Genomic DNA, 24218 nt, shown 5'->3' with positions numbered 1-24218 from the left:
GCTCCCCGCTGAGGCGCCCGGGCCCGCGGCCGCCGCAGGCGGGGCCGGAGGTGGAGGCGCGCAGCCGGGCGGTGGGGCCCCTCGGCCGGGGAACAGAGGGTTGGGCGGGGAGGTGGGGAAGGGGGTGGGAGAGGCGCTACCCCCGCTGCCCCCCGGCCGGTCGCTGTGGCGGGAACCGCGGGTTCCGGTCCGTGGGCCTTGAGGCGCGCTGCGGGACGTGGCTGCCCGAACGAATCGCTGCGGGAGGCGTGGAAAGGACGCGGAGCGTGAAATCCGGTAGTCCCGGTCCCCCGTGCTGTCGGAGCATGCACAAGCGCGGATTTTAGTAGTGCCACTTGCCCCTCCTGTGTGACCACTCCACATGCATAACGCCCTTTTGCCCTTTTATTAACTGCATAAATAACGACAGGGAAAGCAAGAGTAATAAAATTACGGTACCTTCCTTTTCTAACCAGCAATCGAAGCCCCTGCTATTTTGTTGAGGTAAAAAAAGAGGATATGTCAGCACCACAATTCACTATTATATCAAATAAACTTCTCAAGCCTTAACTTCCCGCACTTGCACTGCTTCAGAGCCAGCAGCTGTGTACAACACAGAGTAAGGAGAAAGGTGCCCTGGATGCGGGGATGCTCTGCACTAGCAATGGCAATTCTGAATTCTTCTGCAAATCTACTTTGTCTCATCTAGGCCAGTGATAGCCAACAGCCTGATTTATTAATTGCCCTTGTGGCCAGGAGGGCCAATAGTATCCAGGGGTGCATCGGGAGGAGTGTGGCACAGGTCAAGAGAGCTGATCCTCCCTCTCTACTCGACCCTGGTGAGGCCACATCTGGAGTGCTGTGTCCAGAGCTGGGTTCCTTAGTACAAGAAAGATGAGCTACTGAAGAGGGTCCAGCGGAGGGCCACAAGGGTGATTGGGGGTCTGCAGCATCTCTTATGAGGAAAGATTGCAGGAGCTGGGCCTGTTTAGTCTGGAGAAGAGAAGACTGAGAGGGGATCTCATTAGTGCAGATCAATATCTCTACAGAGATGGTGCCAGACTCTTTTCAGTGGTGCCCAGTGACAGGACGAGGAGCAACGGCCATAAACTGAAACACAAGAAGTTTCACCTCAACATGAGAAAGAACTTCTTTACACTGAGGGTGGCAGAGCCCTGGAACAGGCTGCCCAGGGGGTTGTGGAGTTTCCCTCTCTGGAGACATTCAAAACCTGCCTGGACGTGTTCCAGTGTAACCTGCTCTACGTGGCCCTGCCTTGGCAAGGGGTTGGACTGGATGATCTCCAGAGGTCCCTTCCAACCCTAATGATTCTGTAATTCTGTGATTAATGGCAATGCTTATCAAAAAACATGAGAACTGAGCTGTGCGACAAGACAGGATGTTTCAGCCAGACTGCCTAAAATTCTGGTTTACATCGATGTGTACAAATTACTGATTAATAAGCAAATATGCTAAATGTGAAATGCTCTGTAATTAAGATGTCTTAACTTGCAGTAGACAGGCCTTAATGATTCTCCTTACAAAATTAAGGAAGGTGTATGCTTCACAGTCCTAACATTAAAAGACAAACCAATAAAAAAATTCCTGCCTTAGTCCCTTTGCTCACACAGGGGTTCTGAGTCACCTGCATCCCCAAGCATTTGCTTTCTCCCAGCCTATGGGTTTGCTGACTGTGCAGGCAGCTTGTCCGGCTGTGGGAACATTCATAAGTCCGCCATGGTTTACCTGTTAAACCTTGGACTTAGCACTGGTAAATAAGGGAAGGTTAACAGACTAACCTAAAGGTAAGCAAGTCAAATCACCACACAGTCTAGCTATAGAGATTTAGCTGCAGGAATGGAGTTTCTTTTTCCTGACATTTCTATGACAAAAACATGGCTGTCTATGTAATCCTCTTATTTTTTTTCTCTTTGAGGACAGCTGCTGCACCATAAACTCCTGAGTAAAAGAAGGGATTAAACACCACTGCCTAGGGAGAAGCGCTTCAGGATTGAGGCTGAAGGTCAGGAAACTGGGGAGGTAACTAAGAGACAGGCTGGGCACAAGGACCATGGAGCTTGGTAGGAGACTGTCAAATGAGGCTCCAGCTTGAGAGTTAATACTTCGGGAAGGGTGGAGACCTCAAATTCACAGGTCCCTGCTCTCAGTGAGCTGTGACCTAACCCAGTTCCCACTGACCAGCCCAGGCCATGTTTGCACTGCTTTTCAGTGTTGGTCAACTTTTGGAGACTTAGTGGCAATAGCCAAAGCTCCCATAGGAATGTCTAGCAAACTCAAGTGTCTCAGGAACTTTCCTTTTCCGTACATCCAAGCATAAAACATGACCCAAAGGCCTGTTCAGGCTTCTCTGGGGAAAGGACTGAGCCTGCTATAAATCTGCATGGTATTTGTTCTAGCTGCCAGCTTTTACTCAGTCTCCCTGGGTGAGCCTGTCCAGCCGTTCGTGCATGTGTGAGCCCTCCTGGCTGCTTTGGTCTGGAAGTCTGCAAAGCACAGTGTTCTCACTCACCCTCTCTAGATCCACCAAAGGTGTTCAAATCTATTGCCCTATTCCATCAGTCTGTTGCCCTATTCCACCAGTCTACTGCCCTATTCCTTTGGAAATGCTGTTCACATGTGAGTGAGACAGTGCCACTCTCCCCATTCCCTTGTGCCAGACAAGAAGAACAGAGAGCAGGCAAAGTCTGACCTCAGCTCCTGCACAGCAAAAAAACAGTGCCCCTTGTTTGACAAAGCACTGCTTAATCTTCTCAGCAGAGAAAGCCAACCCACAATGTCAGCACGGTCACTCTCTGGACACTCAGGTTTTCTTACTGCCTGTGTTAGACCCTGGAATGACCCAGATTCTGCACCAATCTCATTTGCCTTTGATCAGCTCTTCATTTCTGTTGGCAGTGTTTACACCCTTTTACACTCTTTGGAATCCTTAAGTTTGGCAAACACACCCTTTTACACTTTTTGGGATCCTTAAGTTTTTCTCAGCTCAACATCTAAATCATAGGACAGAAGTTTTACAAGAGATTTAAGTACATGGTTATGAAATCACTAGCGATGCTACTGATCTGACCTGTAATTTTATCAAAGACTAACTGAAAGTTGCTGACTCTGGTGATGCCGTTGTTTGTAAATGGAAATTCCCTGGGCTCTCATCAGGGCTCTTTCTGCTAGTGTGAATAAAGGAGTTGCAACTTTCTTATAGATAGAATATGCCCACTGGCTTTTGTATTTTAAATTAAAGCCTAGAGAAATAACTCCTGCATTCAGGAACTGTATTTTTTGTCCTTGCTTACCCAGAACAGCAAAAATACTAACAAAAAAAGGTAAAGAAAATTTCAGTTAAAATTAAGAATATTCAGTTTTGAGATACATTAATTTCCCCTACCAATGTCAGAAGGAAGCTTCACTTTTAAGTGTTTTAAGTGAGCTAGCTGCATGTCTTGTCCCTCATACAATTCCATGTGTCAGGCATCTTCATTACTGGGAGCTTTGTTTGGCTCTAATATGGTTCTTTGAAGGCTACATGGACCAGAAGTACAGAACCATTCCTATAACTGGTGGCCTAACATCAAACCATTTTGGTTTCTGTATATGCATACATACAGTTTAAACCTAAAGCTATGATTTTCTGAAATTGATAGCTATGAAGAGGAAAATTTTAAAATTATAGGACAAAAATAAGCTTTCAACCACCTGAACATTAGTTTAGCCACATGGTGAATGCGTGCTTCCCAGGACAGGCACTGCAGTGGGTACCTGCGCTTGCCAGCACCTGCCACCACTTGCTTCCAGTGGTGCATGCAAAGTGCTGCCTTTGTACAGTATCTCCTGATTATAATGCCTCCTAATATTTACAAGGTTGCAACTAGCAATTTAAGCTCTAAATAGACAAGCATAAATTGTTTATTTTTTCTTCCCCACCTATAACTTTTTTGACCTCTGATTTATTACCATCTTCCCTTCTATTGTCAAATAATAACTGTATATAGAACAAGTCAAGAATGGCCTTGTCCATCTCAGTCAAGGCTTTCAGACTTGCAGTGCTTATTTCCAGGCCCATAATTGTTGTAGCCACCTAAAAATCTGTTAACAAATAATCCAGCGTAACTCCAGGTGCAATGCTGTGACTCATGTTTGAAGTTCTCAAAACTGTATCTGAAAACCCAGGTGGAGAAGGTGGTGGTCACCATGTGTCTCTCTGCCATCACCTTCTGTTTTCCCTACCAACTGGTTGCCTGCAGCGATAAGGTGAAGCAGGAGCCTGGTAGAGGCGGCTCTGACTTCCAAACTCGCAGGTTTGAGCATGCCTGCACCGAGAGGCACAAGATGTGGTTCTGTCCTTACGCTGTATGTCTTACTGTGGGGTTTGGCACCTCCTGCCTCTCCCTTGCGTTCCTGGGCTGCCTGTCAGCCTGAGTGACAGTCCGCAGCTAGCAGGCGGAGTATAAAAGGGAGACAGCTCTATGCTTTGGACTACCAGGAGGATTTCTGAGCTTCCAGTTGCCTTATCCCTGGTCAGTGTATCCACTGAGAGGAAAAACTTATTCCTGTCATGGCTAATGGGTAAGAGAAAATCATACTAATGCTTCTCTAACGCAAAGGGCAGTGGGGATGGGATATATTTTTCTGGTAGACGTGTAAAAGGGAGTTACGTGAAATGCAGCACGGCAGTAACCTCACTTCCTGTTTCTATTCTGTTTCACTAACAGCATAAGAAGTGGGCGATTCAACTGAATCATAAGCTGTTTCAGCTAAAATAAGTTGATGCTAAGATCAGATTTTGCTTAAACATAGCTGATAACATAGAATCAGTTCTCCAAACATCACCTTGCCTACCCAGGACCCTGACAGAGTGTTTGCCCAGTAACTGCCTACCCTTATGTTTGTCCATAGACAACATTTTTTGCCACCTACGAAACCTGTCTTATTTGTCCTTTGCTATTTCACCTACCAGCTTTAAACTATGAAAAATATCACTAGACTCAAGTAAAAGGCATATACACTGGCATAAGAGGAAAATCGAGATAATTGTTTGTATCTTCTATTAACCATATAAGCTGACACATGTATTTCACAACATTTGAACCAATTCTTTTAAATTATTGGAAACTTCTTGTAAATGGTTGCTCACCAGGCTTTCCAAATGCTTTTCTTCTCTATGCCAAGATTAAAGGCTTTTTAAAACTGGAGGTTGTTCAAAGGATTGCTGAAGGTAAATTTAGAGAAGATGTTCAATCAAACCTTCTTTGCAGGGCTTCATCTGACCTATTTGCACGACACTTTTTTCTTGCTTTGACACTGTTGACTTGCTCACATGATTTGCCACTGACCCTTTAATTCTCTTCGTGTCTTGAGTAATTTCTAATTCATAGCAATACAAGACTTCTTCTTGGGGCATTGTTTTATATAGAATGAAAGTTTCATAGAAGAAAATAACTTGGACAAAACAAACACCATGTGAATGTTTCACTCAGAAGCTGTAACAAAATTGAGATGTTAGATTCTTTTGCTCTAGCCACATTGCTGGTGCACTGGAGTTACTATTGCGAAGAGCCTCACCGAAAAGTTTTCTCAGCTCTTACAAGTGCAGACCTAGTGTTCTTCTTGTTGAGAGGTTTGCGCACGTAAGCACATCTAAGCAAGACTTCAACTGGATAAAATCCAATTGGACAGACTTCTTGCAAAGAAATAATTTATCCCATGTGAAAGCATGGCTCTAACAACTGAGAGATTTCACCATAGGGAGAGGATTGAGAATTAATGATAAAAATCTCTGGTTTGAGTCATACATGTAATCATATTGGAAAGCAGAGAGTAAATACACAATACTCTTTCCCAAGAAGATCTTACCTAAATGCTGTGTGTCATGGATTTGCATGAAGGTGTTTGGCTGCTTCTCTTTGAAGTTGTTTCACCTCATATGTGTAAGCTAAGTTTATGGACCTTTTTAAAAGAAGTACTGTCCAGAAAGAGTTTTTACAAGATGACTATGTAAGCTGCTAAATAAGTTCTTTGCTTTGGAGGGGATAGAGTTTTCTTTATTTTAATCTTCGGTTACAATGTGTACAGGACCTCTGCTCTGAAAACTAAAGGAGCAACAAAAAGGAGAGGAAAAGTTCATGATGATATTGTGATAGCACCCAGCAGAGAAGAAGGAGAGAAAAGGCTTTGATTTTATAAAATTAAGTGACTATAGAGGGTTGGGACACATTTTTCTGAATGCAGGAATACATTTAGTAGAAATATATTTATTAAGCAAATATGAGGCTTGAAATGTGTAGGTATGCTCTTGCTGTAACCCTCTCCTGAGTAGACACCTTAAGCTTCCCTCCATAAGCTCATGCAATATTCCATAACATTTCTAGAGGAGGAAAGATCGAACAGAGCCTTGTAGTGCTTTATAAACACAGGACAAATCTGCCAAGAGCAAAGAACAAGCAGTAGGTATTGAAGAGATGACAGATTTCCTGTATAGGTGACTTTTACCAAAATACATGCATACTAAAATATATGTATATAAAATACTATGTATTTTGAACAAAATATAGAACAAAAAAACCCAAAAAACTCAAACAAAACCCAAACAAACAACAACAAAAAAAAACCCCCAAACCAACCAAACAAACAACTGACATTGCCTCTAATATTTCACATACCTTGGATGTTCAACAGACAGCAGACTCCTATCCGCCACTGGTAGTTACTTCCAAAGCAAAAACTGTATTAAACATAATATGGCAGCACTCAAACAGATGGGATAAGCCTGTTGCAGAGGAGTAGACAGCAGAAGGGTCCAGAACCCAAGAGAAAAGTGATCCAATAAAATTAGGTCAGCCCAAGGTAACATGAATGTAGACTTGACATTTGAAAAACATCTCCGGTACTATTCTGTGAACTTGCCAATCCTGTTCATGGGACTTCAGCTGAGCTGGTGAGATGATCAATTTTCTGCTTAGTGTTGATTTGTAAGCTCTTTCAAGAAGGAATTGCTCCTCAAGACTTTGGAAAGAATGTGGAGGTATGGCTGAAAATAAACAAAAGTGCTGCTGGTGGTGGCTTCTGTGGTACAGCCTGAGGCTAACTCCCCATGAAGTTGAGCAGGTGCCTCCTTTGGGCTGCACAGCCAATATTGATAGTGTGATGCCACAAGCCACACTTCTGCAGTATAAGCAGAGCCTGGGGGTTGGGCAAGGGCTGAATATGTCTCCTCTGTGACAGCCTCCTTCTGCTCCACTGTAAGATCCATGCAAGTACTTGTTCCAAACAAAAATCTTCCTTCATACTCCTGTTTAACCCTAGCAACAAATATATCCTTTGGCTCCCATATACTAGATTTTTTAGTCCTTTTCCTTCTTTCAGATATTGACACCTATTCAAGCCCAGTTCAAAAGTTAAGTGATCCTTGTAGATTTCTCACCAACAATGATCTCAAAGTATCACAGAACCTGAGCAAAACCAGACTGTCAGTGCCTCCAGCATAGCTGAGGTACATGATGGCTCACATTACCAGCACATGCAGGCTGAGGTGTGGCAGATGAAGTAGTTATGGTTGTCTGCCCTGCCCTTTAGTAGGAGGTTGCTTTCTACACTCCAATGCTGTGTATAATATGAACATAACATATGTTCCTTATGCTCCTCAGCTGCTGCAGCTTATCCTCTGGTGCATTAATGTCAACTGGCTGCTTTTGACTCTTATCTCGGGGATATGAATTCCTTTAGGCAACAAGCTCTCAAATAGTTAAGCGCAGATTGCTTATGCTTTTCAGGGGCTTTTAATCTTAGGCTGTATGAGTTCCATCCTGCAGTCACCCAGACCATTCCAGAGAAAAAGGATTGCTCAATAATGGAGGGAGAAGAGGAGATGAAGTCTCAGTTTTCCAGACACAGTTTGATACTTTCTGGTTCCGTTTCTTTCAATATACAGCTTAGACCAGCAGTTTCTGAGCCAGCCACAAAGTGCAGTCCAGGACATGAGAATTCACATAAAATCTTGCTGTACTGCTCCCCCCATTTGATTAATGCCCTCTTTTCTGCTCTGACTTCTGTTTCCTCCCTGCCAATAATGGGCAGGTGCCCACCTAGCTGGCTTTTTGTTATTGCTGGCTCTCAAGCTGCCTCGCATCGAGACTGGCACATCAGAAGACACTTACCTTACCACAATATTTGTTTGCTCTTTCAGCTAAAAAGCATGGAATTTGCCACTGGCAGGAGGATGCAGCAAGTATCTCCCTCCTGGCCAGAAAAGAAGATGTAACAGTAATCAGTTAGAAGGTTCAGAGTTGGCCTTGAAAGTGCCTTGTTTCAGTCTGGGAGAATCAGTAGTTAAAATCATGGCAAGTTGCCCAAATGACTATTTGAAAGAAATGCCCATTGTTGACAAATTTTGGCACATTTTTTTTCTTTACTTGACATCTGCTTTGGAGGAGAAATTCAAAATTATCAAGCAATTCTTCTCTGGGCTTCGATGCATGTGCTGGTTTGTAATGGATTAATTCAACTGTGAGTCATTTGAAGATTAATCCACTTCTCTTTCTTCTCCACTCTGTTCTTTGTCTTGGTCTTATGTATTAGTTTGGACTTAATGCCCTTAAAACTGGAGGTACTTTTGGGCGGTTCATCACGATAATAACCCTTCCTAATCTTGTTGATGGACGGCTGGATAGACTTCTGAAAACTATAAGCTTATTATGCAGGATAAAATTCCATTAAAACAAGGAAAGGACCAGCCTGGGTAGGCTGTGCATCACTGATCTCTGTGTGCATCAGAGATCAGCGCATGAGAGAATTTTATTGTATGCAGGCCCTGTGTTTAAAATGAGTCTTGGTCACCCTTCATAATTAACTTTTTACTAGGATAACCACACATATGGGCAAAGGAAAGTATCTCTAGCATGGGAGTCTTGCAGGAAGGTAGGAAGGGTGTTGTCCTGGGTTCAGCTACAGCAGTCATTTTTTCTCCTTCTTAGTAGCTGGTGCAGTGCTGTGTTTTTTAACTTTCAGCCTGGGAACAACGCTGATAACACTGATGTTTTTAGTTGTTGCTAAGTAATGTTTATTCCAACCAAGGACTTTCTCAGTCTCATGCTCTGCCAAGGAGGAGGGGAAGCTGGAAAGAAGCAGAGGCAGGACACCTGACCCAAACTGGCCAAAGGGGTATTCCGTACCATGGCACGTCATGCCCAGTATATAAACCGGGGGGAGTTACCCAGAAGGCCCAGATCGCTGCTCTGGCCGGGCTGGGTATTGGTCGACGGGTGGTGAGCAATTGTAGCCTCTCCCCTTGTTATTTCCCTTATCATTATCATTACTGGTGGTAGCAATAGTGGTTTTGTATTATACCTTAGTTACCGGCCTGCTCTTAACCTGTGGGAGTTACATTCTTCCGATTCTCCTCCCCAGCCCTCTGGGAGCGGGGGGGAGGAAGAAGCGGGGAAGTGAGCGAGCGGCTGCGTGGTTCTGAGTTACCAGCTGGGCTCAAACCACGACAGGTGTATAAAAGATTGCTGCTAGAAAACATCATAGAGAGAATGCTTTGCTTCCTGTTCTGTTGTGTAGTTTTGCTACACGCTGATAACAATCTCCTGCTTGCTTTACACTGCTTGTTTGTATGTAGAATGCTCCTGAATGAACCACCACCACTATCCTCATGTTTATTTTAGTGCATGGAAAACTGCAGGAAGTCTTATTTCAAGAATGTTGTTAAAACAGACTCTAAAATAATCTGAGAGAAGGCTCAAGTTTCATTACAGGTTACCTGCATTCTTTAGATATGAACATGAACTGTAAGCTCTGTGGTTTTTAGAGCAGCACTGGCAGGAAGGTGAGAGGAGAAGAGAAAGCTCTCCTGATGTCAAGCTGAAATCCAGAACACAGAGTGGCATCAGAAGCTGCTAAAAGTGACTTGCAGAAATAATAGCATGCATCTTTTTTCACTGTATTTCTTGACAGGGAAGCCTTAAATCATGAACTTGCCACACTTTTCAATGAGATGTGGGATATGGACGTTAACCGCCTTATGCCTGGGAAAGACTACACAATTGATTTGCAGGTAACCAATTGCTAAGTCACATGAGGATTAAGGGCAGCATGGTACTGTAGGAAAAGATGTTGGCAAAACTTCCTTTTGCTTGTGCTTTATCATTTCCACTAAATGCATAGGCAGGACTTCCTAATAATGGGAGAGGGAACAGTACAGAAAACACATTAATGATCCACATTACCTGAGCGTTGGTTCCAAGTGGAGTCTTTTGGGTGCCTGTCTTGGGTCCTGTAACATTTAATATCTGTATCAGTGGCCTGGAGGAGAAGATGGAGTGCAACCTTTCCAATTTTGCAAATGACAGCAAACTGTGGTGTTGAAGTTTCATAGGAAGGCAATTCCTAACAAAGAATCCCGATAGCATTATGGGGTTTGTTTTGATTATAATAAAGGCAGGCACTGTCTCCTCTAAGGACATCTTACTTCTTTCATTGTTTTATTCTGATGTTTCTAGGGAAAAGCAGGTGCTGCACAACAAGGTGACAGTGCAGCCAGACATCTGTTTCACAATGTAAATGAAGAACGCCTGAAGAGCATAAAGACTTTTGCAAGTGAGACACATTCTTTTGTTAATGGTGGAAATGACATGAAGAATCTGTGTTGGTTTTTAAGTGTTTGCTAATATATAACATCCTATTTAATTTAGATGGTGATGAGGATCAGGCCTCATGTAATTTGGAAGTACTTCCCACAACATTTGCATGGACGTTACCTGCAGCCTGAGGCAGAACATCCTTTTGTCCTTAGCCAGATCTAAATTTCTCTGTGGTTCTTCCACTACAAAGTGAAATGGAGGAGACTCTTACCATTGCTTTGATGTTATTCTGGGTATTAAAAAAGATGTCAGTCATCTTTCCTCCTTTGCTTGCAGCATCTAGCCCTTTCAGATAACACTAGGTCCACAGCTACTGCTTGCATTTCTGTTAAGGGCTATACTTTAAGCACGTCTATGAATGCATATTTCCTTCCCTGATTTTTCTTTTCTCCAGATAGAGTTACATTAAGCTAAACAAACAGCCAGCGTAATGGGGAGCACTGGTTCTCTCTGTTCCCCCCACTCCTCTCTGAGCCACACAATCCTCTGCTTAGTGAGGGCAGCTCTGGTACTCAGCAAACCCTACACCGAGTCCCTTCAGCTCAGTAACCTGGCAGGAAATTAGTTAGGTTTTTGACATCACATATTCTTCTATCAGTTTGGTGTGATGAATCAGTCCCCAGAATCCACAGAGTGTCAGAACATGAGTAGATGAAGTGATGGCAGAGAGCAGGTGGCAAAAGGGGTGAAAAGGAGAAAATTAACCCATTCACTCAGTGGCCACATGCTCAAGCTCAAACTATCTCATGTAGGTTTATGCTGTATTATTCCTCTCCTGAAGTAATGCCCACAAAGTCTTTCACCAGCTTAGCTCAGCTCAAGTTTATAAGCCTACGTCTGTAATTTTGGTGGTCAGGTATAATTTGTTTTGGTAGAAGGTCATTATTGCTTCAGCACTTGGTTCCATAAAGAAGCTCAGTAGTGAGCTGTTTATCTTAAAAAGTCCAGCATTGTTCTGGCCTTGAGTTACCTCCAGACCTACACCTAACAAACAATGTAAAGAATGAAATTTGACAAATAAAGGAACACTGTTCTCTAAGGCCTGTCAAGGCGTATTATGTGGCATCTTTCCATGATGGCACTGTCACTGTCTGGATCACAGGTACAATTAGGCCTTTGTTCTTCAGAATGAGCATGCTGAAAGTTTCTCTTTTTCTGCAGCCTTTATTTCCTTATTGGACAACTATGAGACATCAACCAGTGTAGCAGAAGTAGTGACTCCAGAAGAAATAGCTGAAAACAATTGTTTTCTTGATGCTATCTTAGCAACAAAAGTAATGAAAGTGAGTAACACAGATACTTTTTAGTCACTGAAAACACTGAATTGAAAAGTAAACTGTTGCATGTATCTTGCTATTCTATCCTTCAGCTGGCTCATGAATATCTGCTTAAAAAAAACCTAGCAAAGCCAAACCTTGCCGATTTCAAACATCAGCTCTACGACATCTGGTTCCAGCTCTACGCCAGGAAAGGAGGAGACAGGTATGTTTAACGGATATGGCCCCTGATAATCTCTTCACTGTTCTGGCTTAGGTAAATGTAAGCCGGACTGCTGTCTTACACACAGGACTGGAAGACAGCCTCAGGTGTTCATTGCTCCCACACAAATTCTGTTTAAAGACTTACTAAAAGTACTGACCCTTGGGGTACACAACTGGAGGTTGCCTCCAGCTGCACTTTATGTCCCTAATCACAGACATTCATTCATCCACCTTTCAGCCTACCACATCATCCACTTTTCTAACCTGTACTTTATCAGTTTGTCTATGAGTCTGTTATGGGGGACAGTGCCAGAAGCCTTGCTAAAATCTGGATAAGCACCAGTGATGCATCTGTGGCACTTACTAGCAACCTTCATGATCAAATTCAGACTTTGTGGCTAGATTTTATTGCAACTTCTGTGCAAAGTAAGAAAGAAAACCTAACAAGTCCAGACAAATAAAAAAAATCTACTCACAAATCAACCTAAGCAAGCTTGTATATCTTGCTTTTTACCTATGCCCATTTGAATTATTTAAACATGTAAGAGACCTATATATTATTCTTTGGTTTATTACAGACCTGATTCTTGTGGTTTTGAACATGTTTTTGTTGGAGAAACAAGGCGTGGTAAACAGATCTTAGGTCTGCACAACTGGGTACAATTTTACCTTCAGGAAAAGCGCAACCAAATTGACTACAAGGGATATGTCACTCGGAAGAACAAAATGAGGGTAAGAACAAGCAGGGTGCCTTTGCAAGTAAGACAAACGGATCTGGAAATAAAAGCTGTGGCAATAAATCAAGGCACAACAATGCCATCATAGGCTCAACTGTTTTGAACCTAATTTGCCCAGGTGTATGTAAGAAAAAATAGTAGCATGCCCTCAAGTCCAGCTGCTTTTTTTTTGTAAAAACTATTTTATAAAGGAGTAAGGTGGTTACAGAATCACAGCACTGCTGAGCCTTAACCGAGATAAATGATCACGTATGCTCCAGAAGACAGGGAAAAGGCTGTGCTCCAGCTATAGCACCCTAGCACAGCAAGGATGACTGAATCTCACAATGCTCTCAAAAATCTTGAGTCAGAAATTCTATCTGGCTGGCTACAGCTGTTTTGGAAATTATTCTGTTGTTTTGTTTATGCTTTCAGCCCGACAAAGATGACCAAGTTTTGAGCATCCAGTTCAGCTGGAAGGGCTCAGTCAAGCCAATTGGAAGCACCTTTATTGGTGTCAGCCCAGAGTTTGAATTTGCCCTTTACACCATCATTTTCCTGCTATCTGAAGAAAGAGTCACACGTGAAACAGTGAAGATAGAGGAATATGAGCTACAGATAGTTGTTTCTCGCCATGGGCACCACATTGGAACAGCATATCCAGTACTCCTCAACACGAGTAGTGAAGACTAGTACCTAGAGTGATCAGGCAACTTTTTCGGGGGGGGGGGAGGGTGGGGTGGGTGAAGGCGGGCGGAAGGGGAAGTAATAGGGACCAAATAACAGAGTAAGTGGATGTGTTGCTTTATGCAAGTTATTTTGAGTAAAAATTGATGACTCGTTTGCTTTTGGTCTGCAATGGAGTGTTTAATCAACAGTGTGCCATGGCTCAGTGTCTGACAAGTCTTGAGACATATTACTGCTCATATTAAAACCTGGACCAAACTTACATCAGCCTTCCTTTGTACATAACACTATACTTTTCAACAGATAATGGAATTTAGAAAAATATCATATTAAAATTGATGCACATATTTCTCTTATTTGTTAGCTACTGCATATCTGAAAAAGAAATAATCATCACACATTGCTTACATGTTGCCTTCCAGACAGGAACTTTGATTTGGGACAAACAGAACTACAGTATGTTCTTTTTTCCTCGTTTCATAAAACATTAATTTCAAATGCATTTTTACAATTACAGTGCCCTGGATGCATGGGAAATGCATTCGGCTGTGAGAATGGTCATCACATCCATCAGATCAACAGCAGGTTATCACTGCATCAGCTTTGCCTAGGTTTTGTAGAAGCCACAGCTGGCTTTACCTCACTTAACTTTAAAAGTCCATGGTACAGGCACCTGTGTTCCCATTACAGGCAGCAATGCCTGAAGTCACTTACCTGCTTGTGTAACCTGCATGAGCATTAGATGCATTTCCATGTATAATCCATTTACTAGATCCCCAGTGACAGTAATAAAATATCACTGAGGACACTGGTCCTAGTCCTGGACCTGATCACTGGTCGTTCTGCTGATGTGGACATGTCTACCTCTTTTCTTCCACAATGTGTACAATATTCAAGTGAAAAGAAATGTAATGCTTTTCCTTCTCATAGCACTGCAGAAAAGGCATATACTGACACCCTCAGAGTGTGTCAAGGACTAGTTAGATATGCACATCCCACAAGATTTTTTTCAACAAAGCAAGGATCTTTGCTCACATTGGTAAAAATTGCTTTTGTCTGTTTTTGTTTTCCTGAAGAGGATCAGAAAAGTTGGCCTGTTGCTGTGGAATGTAAAACAGTAGAAAAGATCATTTGAAATAAAGTACCTTTGGAAAACAGGAAAAACTTTACGCAGACCCATGCAGGGATTTAAAATGTTTTCCCTTTCTTTAAGAATTTTTCATATACTCCCCACATACTTCGCCAGCCATAAGAATCTACCACTCATGGAATTCGGACCTAAGCTCCAGTAAACCGTGTCCTATAGCACTGGCTGGCATTTATTTACATACTTAGAAATGTTACAGAGAGCAAGGCAACGGTTCCTACAGCTGTTGAAACTACGTAAGAGGCTTTTGAGGTATGATACACAAGAGGAACAATTGAGATAACAGCAATAGAGCAGCATCTGATAGGCACTAATGAACAAGTTCACCCTTCTCTGCAGCATCAAGAGCTACAGAAGGACAAGAGAGTCCCAGCTAAGGCTCTGATGTACATTTGAAGCACATAGGATCTGAGGCAGATATTTGGAAATGGTACAAAATCACTGAGCTGTCACACAGAATACGTGCTCTGTGGAAGGTGAAAGGCACTGAGTGTCCTTCAGGTTGAAGAACTTCCCTGCAGCCAACGGCCCACAGGTTGTACTGCAGGCCCTGACTGCTTTTCAAGAGTCCTTCTTCATCTTCGCATATGTGGCAGGGCAGAACTGAGCATACAGTTGAGCCAGGAAAGCCTGGGATGTGATCTCTAACCTTGTCCCGTGGCTCAGTTTATTCCACACGTGCACCGCATAGGTGTTCTCAAGGAGCTTGTGAAGCACCGAGGAGCTGATGGCTTCAAATAACTTCTTCCAGTCCTGCCAGGGAATGGGATAAAAGGCTTCTGGGGGAAGAGCACTCACACCTTTACAGCTCATAGTGCTCTGGATATTACTGATGGAGCACCACTTCTTGAAGACACGTGTTAGGAGTTCTGGGCCCTGGTGTGCCCAAATCCAGCCATTGTAATTATCCACAAAGTCCTTCATGCAGAGCTCCATGTACTCATGCTTGGGTTTAAAGGACAGAAAAGCCCCATTCAGTACATCTTGAGACTGGATACCGAGGGCATTGGTGAGGTTCTTTAAGTTCTTAAGCACAATGAAGTCTGTGTCCAGATAGATGCCACCAAATTTCCACATGATGGCAATTCTGCAGGCATCAGACAGGACGGGTAAGAAATAAGGCTCCCAGCGCTGCTGAGCCTGCAAGTACCACTTTGCCAGAGGTGTTCCAGAGAAAAGCTCTGGCAAGTCCAGGGGCCGGATTTCCACATTGGGGAAGCAGCTCAGCAACAAGAAGCCCCAGTGGTTGGGTAACGAGGCGTTCCCATTTGCCAAGCCTTTCATGAGCACCACGACCCTTGTCCCAGGGTGCGTCCGAGCTGCTGACTCCACAGAGCACATGAACAGGTAACTTGGGTCAGTTCGCTCCGAGGTCTCCACAAAAAACACATTCCCTGGGGAAGAAGAGGGCCCACTGGCAGTAGGATGGGGAAGGGAAGGCAAAGACAGTTCACACCTGCTTTGTGTAGGCAAGCTGTAGAGCTGGGTCTCAGCATCCTCTCCAGTTCTCCAGTAGAACATGACAGAGGCAAAGAACACAAAAGAAACGGCGAGGATAGACAGAGCCCCGAGCCTGTGGCTGAGCAGCACTGTGGTCAGCTTTGGCAGGCAGTTGGACATGCTGGACAGTCTTGCTCCAGTCAGAGCCTGCTCTCCCAAGACAGTCGTGATCTGAAGAGGAGGAAAGAAGAAAAAGACACTGACAGGAAAGGCAGCAGACCACGAGCCTCTGGACAATGCCACAGCACAGCAGAACTCTCCTTCCTTCATCTCAGGGCAGCATGCCTAAATTATGCCTTTTGGTCATTTCTGAAACAGTCTCCTGGCTTCTCCATATTGTCACAGGGCCTTCAGATCCCACATGAGAAACTACTGCCCATTTTTGCATCCCCCTGTTTCAAACATAAAATAAGGACAAGTCTCTCCTTCCTGTATATCACAAACCCAGACTGATCCTCAGTTCTGTCCATGTATGTTACCTATGTAAGTTGTGCTTGCTGCTTGGAAGGACAATACAGCATTTGATGCACAAATGGCATACCTTCATGTTGGTGCACAACAAACTGGGAACACCATTAGAGACTTTATCTATCATCTAGAATTTCAGGTTATTCTGGACATGAGACAGATACGCAAAAAAACCCTAGGACAAGGAAATAGGAATGAACCTAATGAATATTCCTGGAGCTCTGTCAACAGTTATTGTGTGGAACTGCTGCCCTGATGAAAACTTCTTCTCATTATGAGAATTTTTCTCCTGATACACAACCTGCCTGTTTCACAAGCCAAACAAAAATACCAACCCCCCAGTTCTGTCAGTTGCTATCAAGAGCGCTCACTTTCCCAGGCTGTTGAACCAGCAGTTGCTGCCTTTTGAAAACAACCGCCTGCCCCTACAGAGAGCCTGCCTCATTTTTCATGGCACTGTAGCATTGCAGAATGGATGGATAGTGGGAGGGGAATTGATACAAGACAGCTTTGAAGGCATATGCAGACAGTAAGGACAAGAACTGCCTAGGTAAAAAGAGTTTCAAGGCTGCTTCCCACCCCTACTCCCCTGCCAAGTCCTCACTTCTACCTCCTCTGGTAGGTAGTGCTGCCTGACCAAACCGTCACCAACCCAGGATGCAAAGGCCATGCTGACTGTGACCTGCTCTGCCCTGCCAGTGGAACTGCCAGGTGATGGATATGCAATCCCCCCTTCACCCAACCCTTACTTCCTCTCTTCCTCTTGCAAAAAGGAAGGATGGAGAGGAAAAGACTATGGACAAGACAGCAACAAAAAAGAAGAAGTGATTCTAGCTACATTCTCAGCATTAGCATCAGTATTTCTGCCCTTGCCTTCCGTTAAAGTGAAGGACGGCAGAACCAGCACCTCCTGGGCCCACCACTGGGGCCCCGAAGATCAGTGCCCAAAAGCACATGAAGAAGCAGTGAGGAAGATTGTAGCATTTAGGATGAGAGGAAATAGTTTCAAGTTGCACCAGAGGAGGTTTAGATTGGTTATCAGGAAATATCTATTCACTTAAAGGGTTGTCAAGCATTGGAACAGGCTGCCCAGGGAAGTGGTTAAGTTGCTATGCCTGAAGGTATTGAAAAGGCATGTAGAGGTGGCGTTTAGGGACATGGTTTTGTGGTGTACTTGGCAGTGCTAGGTTTACAGTTGGACCTGATGATCTTAAAGGTCCTTTCCAACCTAAATAATTTTATGATTTCTCCTACCTCCCTCTGCTCCATCTCCAAATCCTCATAATCCAGAACAGAGAGCTTCAGGATACAGCAGAAGCTTTAACCAAACAACTGTAACCAAACAGAAGGAAAGCTGGCACGATCCCATTTGTCATTCACCCCTAGTTACTGTGGCTGGCTTACATACCAAACAATCCGTGTAGCCAGAAAATGGCTTGTCAGCCACACTAGGAGGTTTCCAAATGCAACAGCACAGAGCCACCACTCTCCACAAGGCAGTGGGAATCTGGGGACAGAGGAAAGGCAGCCAGTATACAAATGATCAGGTCTGCATTCCCAGAACACTTTTTTCTCCTGAAGAAAAACACCAGCATATGCTGTGAGTGTTACAGGCAGGAAAAAAACCCCAGAAAACAAAGAAAACAAAACACACTGGGTTTTGCATACGTATTTCCCCCTCCACACCACACTGGTTGAATCCTGTAAATCATTTTTAGCTCGATAAGCTGTAGAAGCGAAAGCAGGTACAGGCTTGAGGGGACAGAGCCTTTGCTGTAGAGGAGGCAGGAAAGAGTGGCTCTAACAGCGATCAAGCTTCAAGGTTACATGCATATTTTTAGTGAGAGGAAGAACATCTACTATGATACACTTAGGAATACTCTTACCCGCTTTTGCAGCGGATGGGAGGACATTTTAGATGCTGCATTAGCCAGTCCATTTATTTCACAAAACAAACACAGGAAACATGGCTCTCTACCTTCCTCTGAAATTACAAGTCCCATTACACAGAAACTGCAAATACTACTCACCTGTTCCTGCTTTCAAGACACCACAGAAGTGATTGCTCAGCTGGACAGGGTTTTCAAGAGGTTAGTGTCTCTGAGAGCACCTATAACTCTATGGTCTTGCACTTCCTTTTTCTGAAAAGAAATGGTGAAGATGGAGTCTGAACACTTTGAGACAACAAGCAGATCGAAGAGGATGTGACTTCATACATTCAGCTAATACAGTGGCTCTTATAAAGGTCAGGCAGCTGTGCTGTGAAACCCATCCAGTTTGAAATTAATGAGGAAAGAAAAAACAACCCCAACACTCAAGAAGGAAGAGGGAATTGAAACCCATTATCACTACGCATTAAGCTTTCTGCTGTGACAGGAAAACCGTTGGTTTTGTTTTCTCCTCCTTTGCTAAGAATTCCCAGTGCTCATGCTGCTTGGGTGGCTGCCATGATAACTGAGCTGAGAGTTTCACAGGGCTGCCTCCTCCTGCCCGAGGACTTCAATTCTGAATGCTCCTTTGAACACACACTCTTTAGACCAATTAATTTACTCATTCATTAGGGAATACTCCCTCTTATGTCAGATATTTCATTGAATGACTTTGACAAATTCAGGTGTCCCTCATTTTACGACAGTTTCCCTTGTCCCTGTACTCAACGGCAGCTGACCTTCCCTTACAGAAGACATGTTCACACGTTTATAAAATACCACTTTTATCCATACAGCCACTAAGTGTAGTGTTTACTACACAGTGTTTACTGCAACAAATGTCAGGCCTGTGTAGCCCAGACCCCTCTCCCCTCCTCAAATCCTTCCAAGCACTGCAGCACCATGGATAGACTCATAAGATGCCAACACTAGGGAAGCTCTTTGGAAAGCACCTTAAGCTATTCCCAGCCCTTTCATCGATGGATCTCTCCAGGCCCCAGGTCAGGTCTCACCTCGTCACAAAATCACAGAAGAGTTGGGGTTGTAAGGCACCTCTGGAGACCATTTGTCCAACTCCCCTGCTCAAAGCAGTCACCTGGAGCAGGTTGCTCAGGACTGTGTCCTCTTGGCTTTCAACCTTGTCCAAGGACAGAGATTCTGCAACCTCTCTGTGCAACCTCTTCCAGTGTTTCACCACCATTCCTTTCATTCTGCTTTCCTGTGTTTCAATTTGCATCCATTATGTCTTTCCCTATCACTGGATTCCACAGGGAAGAGCGTGGCCTGTCATCTTTACCCCACCCATCTTTGATCAGGTATTTATATACTTCAACAAGACACCTCCCAGATCTGCTCTTTTCAAAGAAAAATGATAAAGAGCTCTCTCACTCGTCAGACAGCACGTGCTCCAGTCCCTTTCTCATCTTAGTGGCCCTTCACTGCATAACCTCCAGTATGTCCATGTCTCACTTTTACTGGGGAGCCCAGAACCTGACATGGCATTCTCAATGTGCTTGCAGGTATTGCTCTACATAATGCAGGCCAGCAGCCTGTTGGCTGCCTTTGCCACAAGGGCACATTGCTGGCTCCTGGTCAGCTTGTTGCCCACAGGGCCACCAGGTCCTTTTCTGAAAAGATGCTTTCCAGCTGGTCAGCCCATGTAATTCTCTCCTCAATTCTATCACTGCACTGGCTCTGCTCAGGTTTGCTAGAAGCCAGCTTTACCTCACCTAACTTTAAAAGTCCATGGTACAGGCACCTGTGTTCCCATTACAGGCAGCGATGCCTGAAGTCACTTACCTGCTTGCGTAGCCTACATGAGCATTAGATGAATGACCCTGCATAATACATTTACTGGATCCCCAATGACATCTTATTATTGTCGCTGGAGACACTAGTCCTAGTCCTGGACCTGGTCACTGGTCCTTCTGCTGATGTGGACGTGTCTGCCTCTGTTCTTCCACAATGTGTTCAATACTCCAGTGAAATACTCTCATAGCAATGTAGAAACAGGCAGATATTGAGACCCTCTGAGAGTGTGACAAGGGCTCATTATATACTCATATGCCACAAGAATTTCTTCTGCAGAGCAAGAAACCTGCTAATGCATATTTTCTGACAAGATATGATTTGCAAAATATTGCATATAATTTTCACAACCTTGCTTGCTAAATTTCAAAGCCTAGCTAACCAATGCAGTGCTGGAAATATGAAAAACAAACCCCAACAAAACAAAAAACCCCAAACTACCAAACCAAACCCCCCCAAAACCAAGTCCAAACAAAAATTGTAAAATGTAGAGAGACACCTTACTGCATAAGGTAAAGGCCGACATTTAAATAACAGCAAGTTTCCCTTATTCCAAGCACAAAAAGGATTAAATGTAGTACGAATCCAAACAGACATAGGGCTGCTACCATAGATGATCTTGTAACTCTACCATGCAACCAGTTTGATGCTGCTTGATCAGCACATGGTCACATATACTCTTTGTGCCCCCCTAAAGAGTACTTGGGCACCCCGCACAGAGCAAAGGAGTTTCCTGCCCTACGTGACTGTAAATGTGCTTCACGGATATTTTCCTTGGTAACAAAACCACAGATAGCAAAAAATGGAAACAGCCAAAACTGGATGATAATATTACAAGAAACCAAACAAGCAACACAAGTTCCTGCCATTCTCTGCTTTTCAAATTGTAACAACAGATTCTGAGAAGTCCCTGAAATCTGGCAAATAATTCCTAATAGGAAAAAATGTACGCTGTTGAGCGATATTGTTATAAAACATCATCAGATCTTTGTGACAGTTCAAGTAGTGATAATAAATGGCAAGAAATAAACTGTGCAAATTCCTTAAGGGCATGCATTTAGCCATGTCAGAGAATGAAATGTTACATTCTCAGTTCACGCTGAAAACAATTAGAATTGCTCTTAAATAGCTACATTAGAACTGTATAATTCTCAAATTATGACTTCTGTAGGTCTCAAATCTCCAGGCCTAAACCTTTGTATAACTATTATAAATAACTGTCTATGCCAGAGGCGATCAGGAACAAGTGGCTCTGTATATTACAAAATTGCAAGTGGTGTTTGCAAAGTGGAATATAAAGTAAGGATGTAAATAACAACTTTTTTTTTTTGTTTGTTTTCCTTCTGTGATTTAATAGATACAGCTTACGCCTAGGTAATTAGCAGATTTAACCTATGAAGCTAGATACACCTGCAAATAAGCAGAAAATTATAGCAAGGGAGGTGCAAAGGGATCATCTAGCTACTAACAAATACACCAGCTGAGCAAAAGGGAAGAAGAGGGAGAACACAGAGCGACAGAAACAGAGGCACAGACTAAGGATTCTGTTTTGCCTAATGTGCTGCAAGAATAAAACTGCAAAACAGAAGCCAAATGATCTCTGATACCCAGACACTCACTGGTCACCTGCCCACAGGGACCAGGAAGGGTGATCACCTGGGTGTCCGTGACTTTGGCTCTCAGAGCTCATCCTTGCTGTTAAATACACTCTCTGTCTTGACAACTAGGCTGCTCTCTCCTAAGATGGCCTGCCTGTGGAGTAGAGGGAAGCAACAAACCCAGCTCCTAGGCTGTGGGGAGAGAAGCTGAACTGCTGATCAGGCAGCTGCTGAGGCTGTAGAAAACAGCAGTAAGAGTCAATTTAGGATTTGAATATTTGATCAATTCACAATACTCCCAAACAAGAGGACCCTTGCAAAAACTGGAATTGTGACTGACTGTTCCCACAGTACAGAAAGAGGAACTACAACTGCTGACAGTACTCAGATAGAGAGAGAAACTTCTCTTTCCAGTCTTGTGAGCTCTTTGAACCAGTCTTAGAAGGAAAATAACCAGTGCCTGTCCTGTGAGCCTACCTGCATATGGTGCACATCCCTACGGTTGTTGGAAGACCACCCAATCCTAGTGGCTCTGTGTTCAGAGGAGATGAGGTGGATCCTCTGTACTCCAAACCTTCTCATTGCCCTCCCTCTTTGTGTGTTCTTTATGTTGGCTTTCTTGGTCCCCATGTTTGCTCCATCTCACACACCAGTGACAAAAACCACAGGGATGAGTGCGAGAGCCACCTTGAAGAAGGGAACCTGTAAGAGAAACATAACCTACATCTACCTTTATTATTAACTAAAATGGATTGAGAATGTAATTCTTTCATGTCCCCCAGAACATGCTTAAATGCAGATTTACAAGAGAGACTGATTAGAGATGGTTTTGTATATCAAACCGAGCAAGATGCTTTAGACTGTCCCTTTCACAGCCAACATTTTAAAGCAGTAGCTGTGCCCTCTTATGGCCAATTCAACTCTCACTCCTGCAGAGTGGTATACCTTCCCTTCATTTTTTGTCTTATCATTGCTTGTCTTTGTCATGTAATTTTAGTGCAACTTCAACTACCTTATGCCATTATACTACTCAAAAGCTACATTTAAAGTCCATCAAGTAGAAAGATGGCAACATAGCTCTGATCAGCTTTGGAAGAAGTGATTGCACCAGTCCCAGTTGTCTTTAGTAAAATGAACCAGGTACTCTTGAGTTTAGTGATGTCCCTTCAAGTAAGCACATGGACATATGAACAGAAAAACACTGGAGGGGGTATGGAAATTTGCTACGAATTCAAAACAAAAACAGAGAGGAAAAAGGTCCAGCAAAGTGCTGCTGCTTACCAAGATAGTTGCTGGGAGTCTTGAACAATATCACCGATTACAAGCAGCCTGGTAAGAGTATTTTGGGGACCCATCAGAAAACAGCTAAAGATCTACATTTTCTTCAGATGTATATTATCAACAAGAGTAGAAGAGGTAAGATTTGACCATACCCACATTCAATGGGTGACTAATCAGTCTTTTAGGCATGGAAGAGCAGCACTGTGCCAAACAGGGATGAATCCACCAGCTAATTCCCGTAGTATTTAGTTTATAGTATATATATTTATATATACTATTTAGGACAATTAGCTGGTGGATTTATACCTCACCATGCTGTTTGGCACCACTCTGCTCTACTAATCCCCCTAGCATTTATCATTTAAGCAACAGCTTTAGAGCTCCTCCTTCTGACCCTAAAGAGAATGGCAGACCAAGCACGTGTGAATGAGGTGAGAGTATTGTAGTCGTAATGGGTATATTACACTGAGCCATAAGATACTGCAGCTATAGACAGAGGATACTTAAGCCACCTAGCTCTTAACTACATCTTTTGTACTTAGTCACAACTTCACCTTTCCAGAGCGAAGCCTGCAATATCCAATTTCACTTACATGTGTTTTAGAACTAAGTTTTCTCCTGAAATAAAAGAACATTGAAAATACCCATTCATATAGCCGTAATGCAGTGCTGGACAGACACTCCATGAGGTAAGAAGAATTAAAAGCAAGCCACAGGAGAGAGTCAGGGGATGATATTAGCATGTTTCTGCAAAAAATAAACAGATTGTGGGGAGAGATGATACTGCAGGGTTTTTATAGCTGTTGATTCCTAAATCACTGTACAGAAAGTGGCCATAGATGTGATGGCATCTCACCGAAGTTATCCAGAAAAAAATATATGGCCTCTGAGTATTGTTTGCAACAGAGAGAACCAATTAAGTAATGGCCACAAACAGAAAAATCACAGTCAGTCACGGCAGCATCATTAAGT

At 43.4% G+C, this 24218-nt stretch overlaps 2 protein-coding genes across 2 annotated transcripts; one reads left to right on the top strand and one right to left on the bottom strand.

Annotated features, from left to right (window-relative positions):
- The first annotated feature begins 4428 nt into the window (after positions 1 to 4428).
- On the top strand, positions 4429 to 13777 carry LOC115605667 (poly(U)-specific endoribonuclease-B-like). Its single transcript, XM_030480443.1, has 7 exons — positions 4429 to 4560; positions 9946 to 10045; positions 10491 to 10587; positions 11793 to 11914; positions 12001 to 12113; positions 12691 to 12844; positions 13264 to 13777. Exons 1-7 carry the CDS (start codon positions 4550 to 4552, stop codon positions 13519 to 13521), a joined length of 855 nt encoding a protein of 284 aa, XP_030336303.1. The 5' UTR covers positions 4429 to 4549; the 3' UTR covers positions 13522 to 13777.
- Positions 13675 to 22626, bottom strand: LOC115605666 (lactosylceramide 4-alpha-galactosyltransferase-like). The gene is made up of 3 exons (XM_030480442.1): positions 22443 to 22626; positions 18661 to 18771; positions 13675 to 16333 (listed from the first exon to the last, which is right to left on the bottom strand). The coding sequence occupies exon 3, from the start codon at positions 16280 to 16282 to the stop codon at positions 15224 to 15226; it is 1059 nt and encodes a 352-aa protein (XP_030336302.1). The 5' UTR covers positions 16283 to 16333; positions 18661 to 18771; positions 22443 to 22626; the 3' UTR covers positions 13675 to 15223.
- Between the last annotated feature and the right edge of the window lie 1592 nt (positions 22627 to 24218).

The sequence above is a fragment of the Strigops habroptila genome, chromosome 3 (genome assembly GCF_004027225.2).
Source record: "Strigops habroptila isolate Jane chromosome 3, bStrHab1.2.pri, whole genome shotgun sequence".
Classification (NCBI taxonomy): Eukaryota; Metazoa; Chordata; class Aves; order Psittaciformes; family Psittacidae; genus Strigops; species Strigops habroptila.
This window is presented reverse-complemented; position numbering and strand designations above follow the sequence as displayed.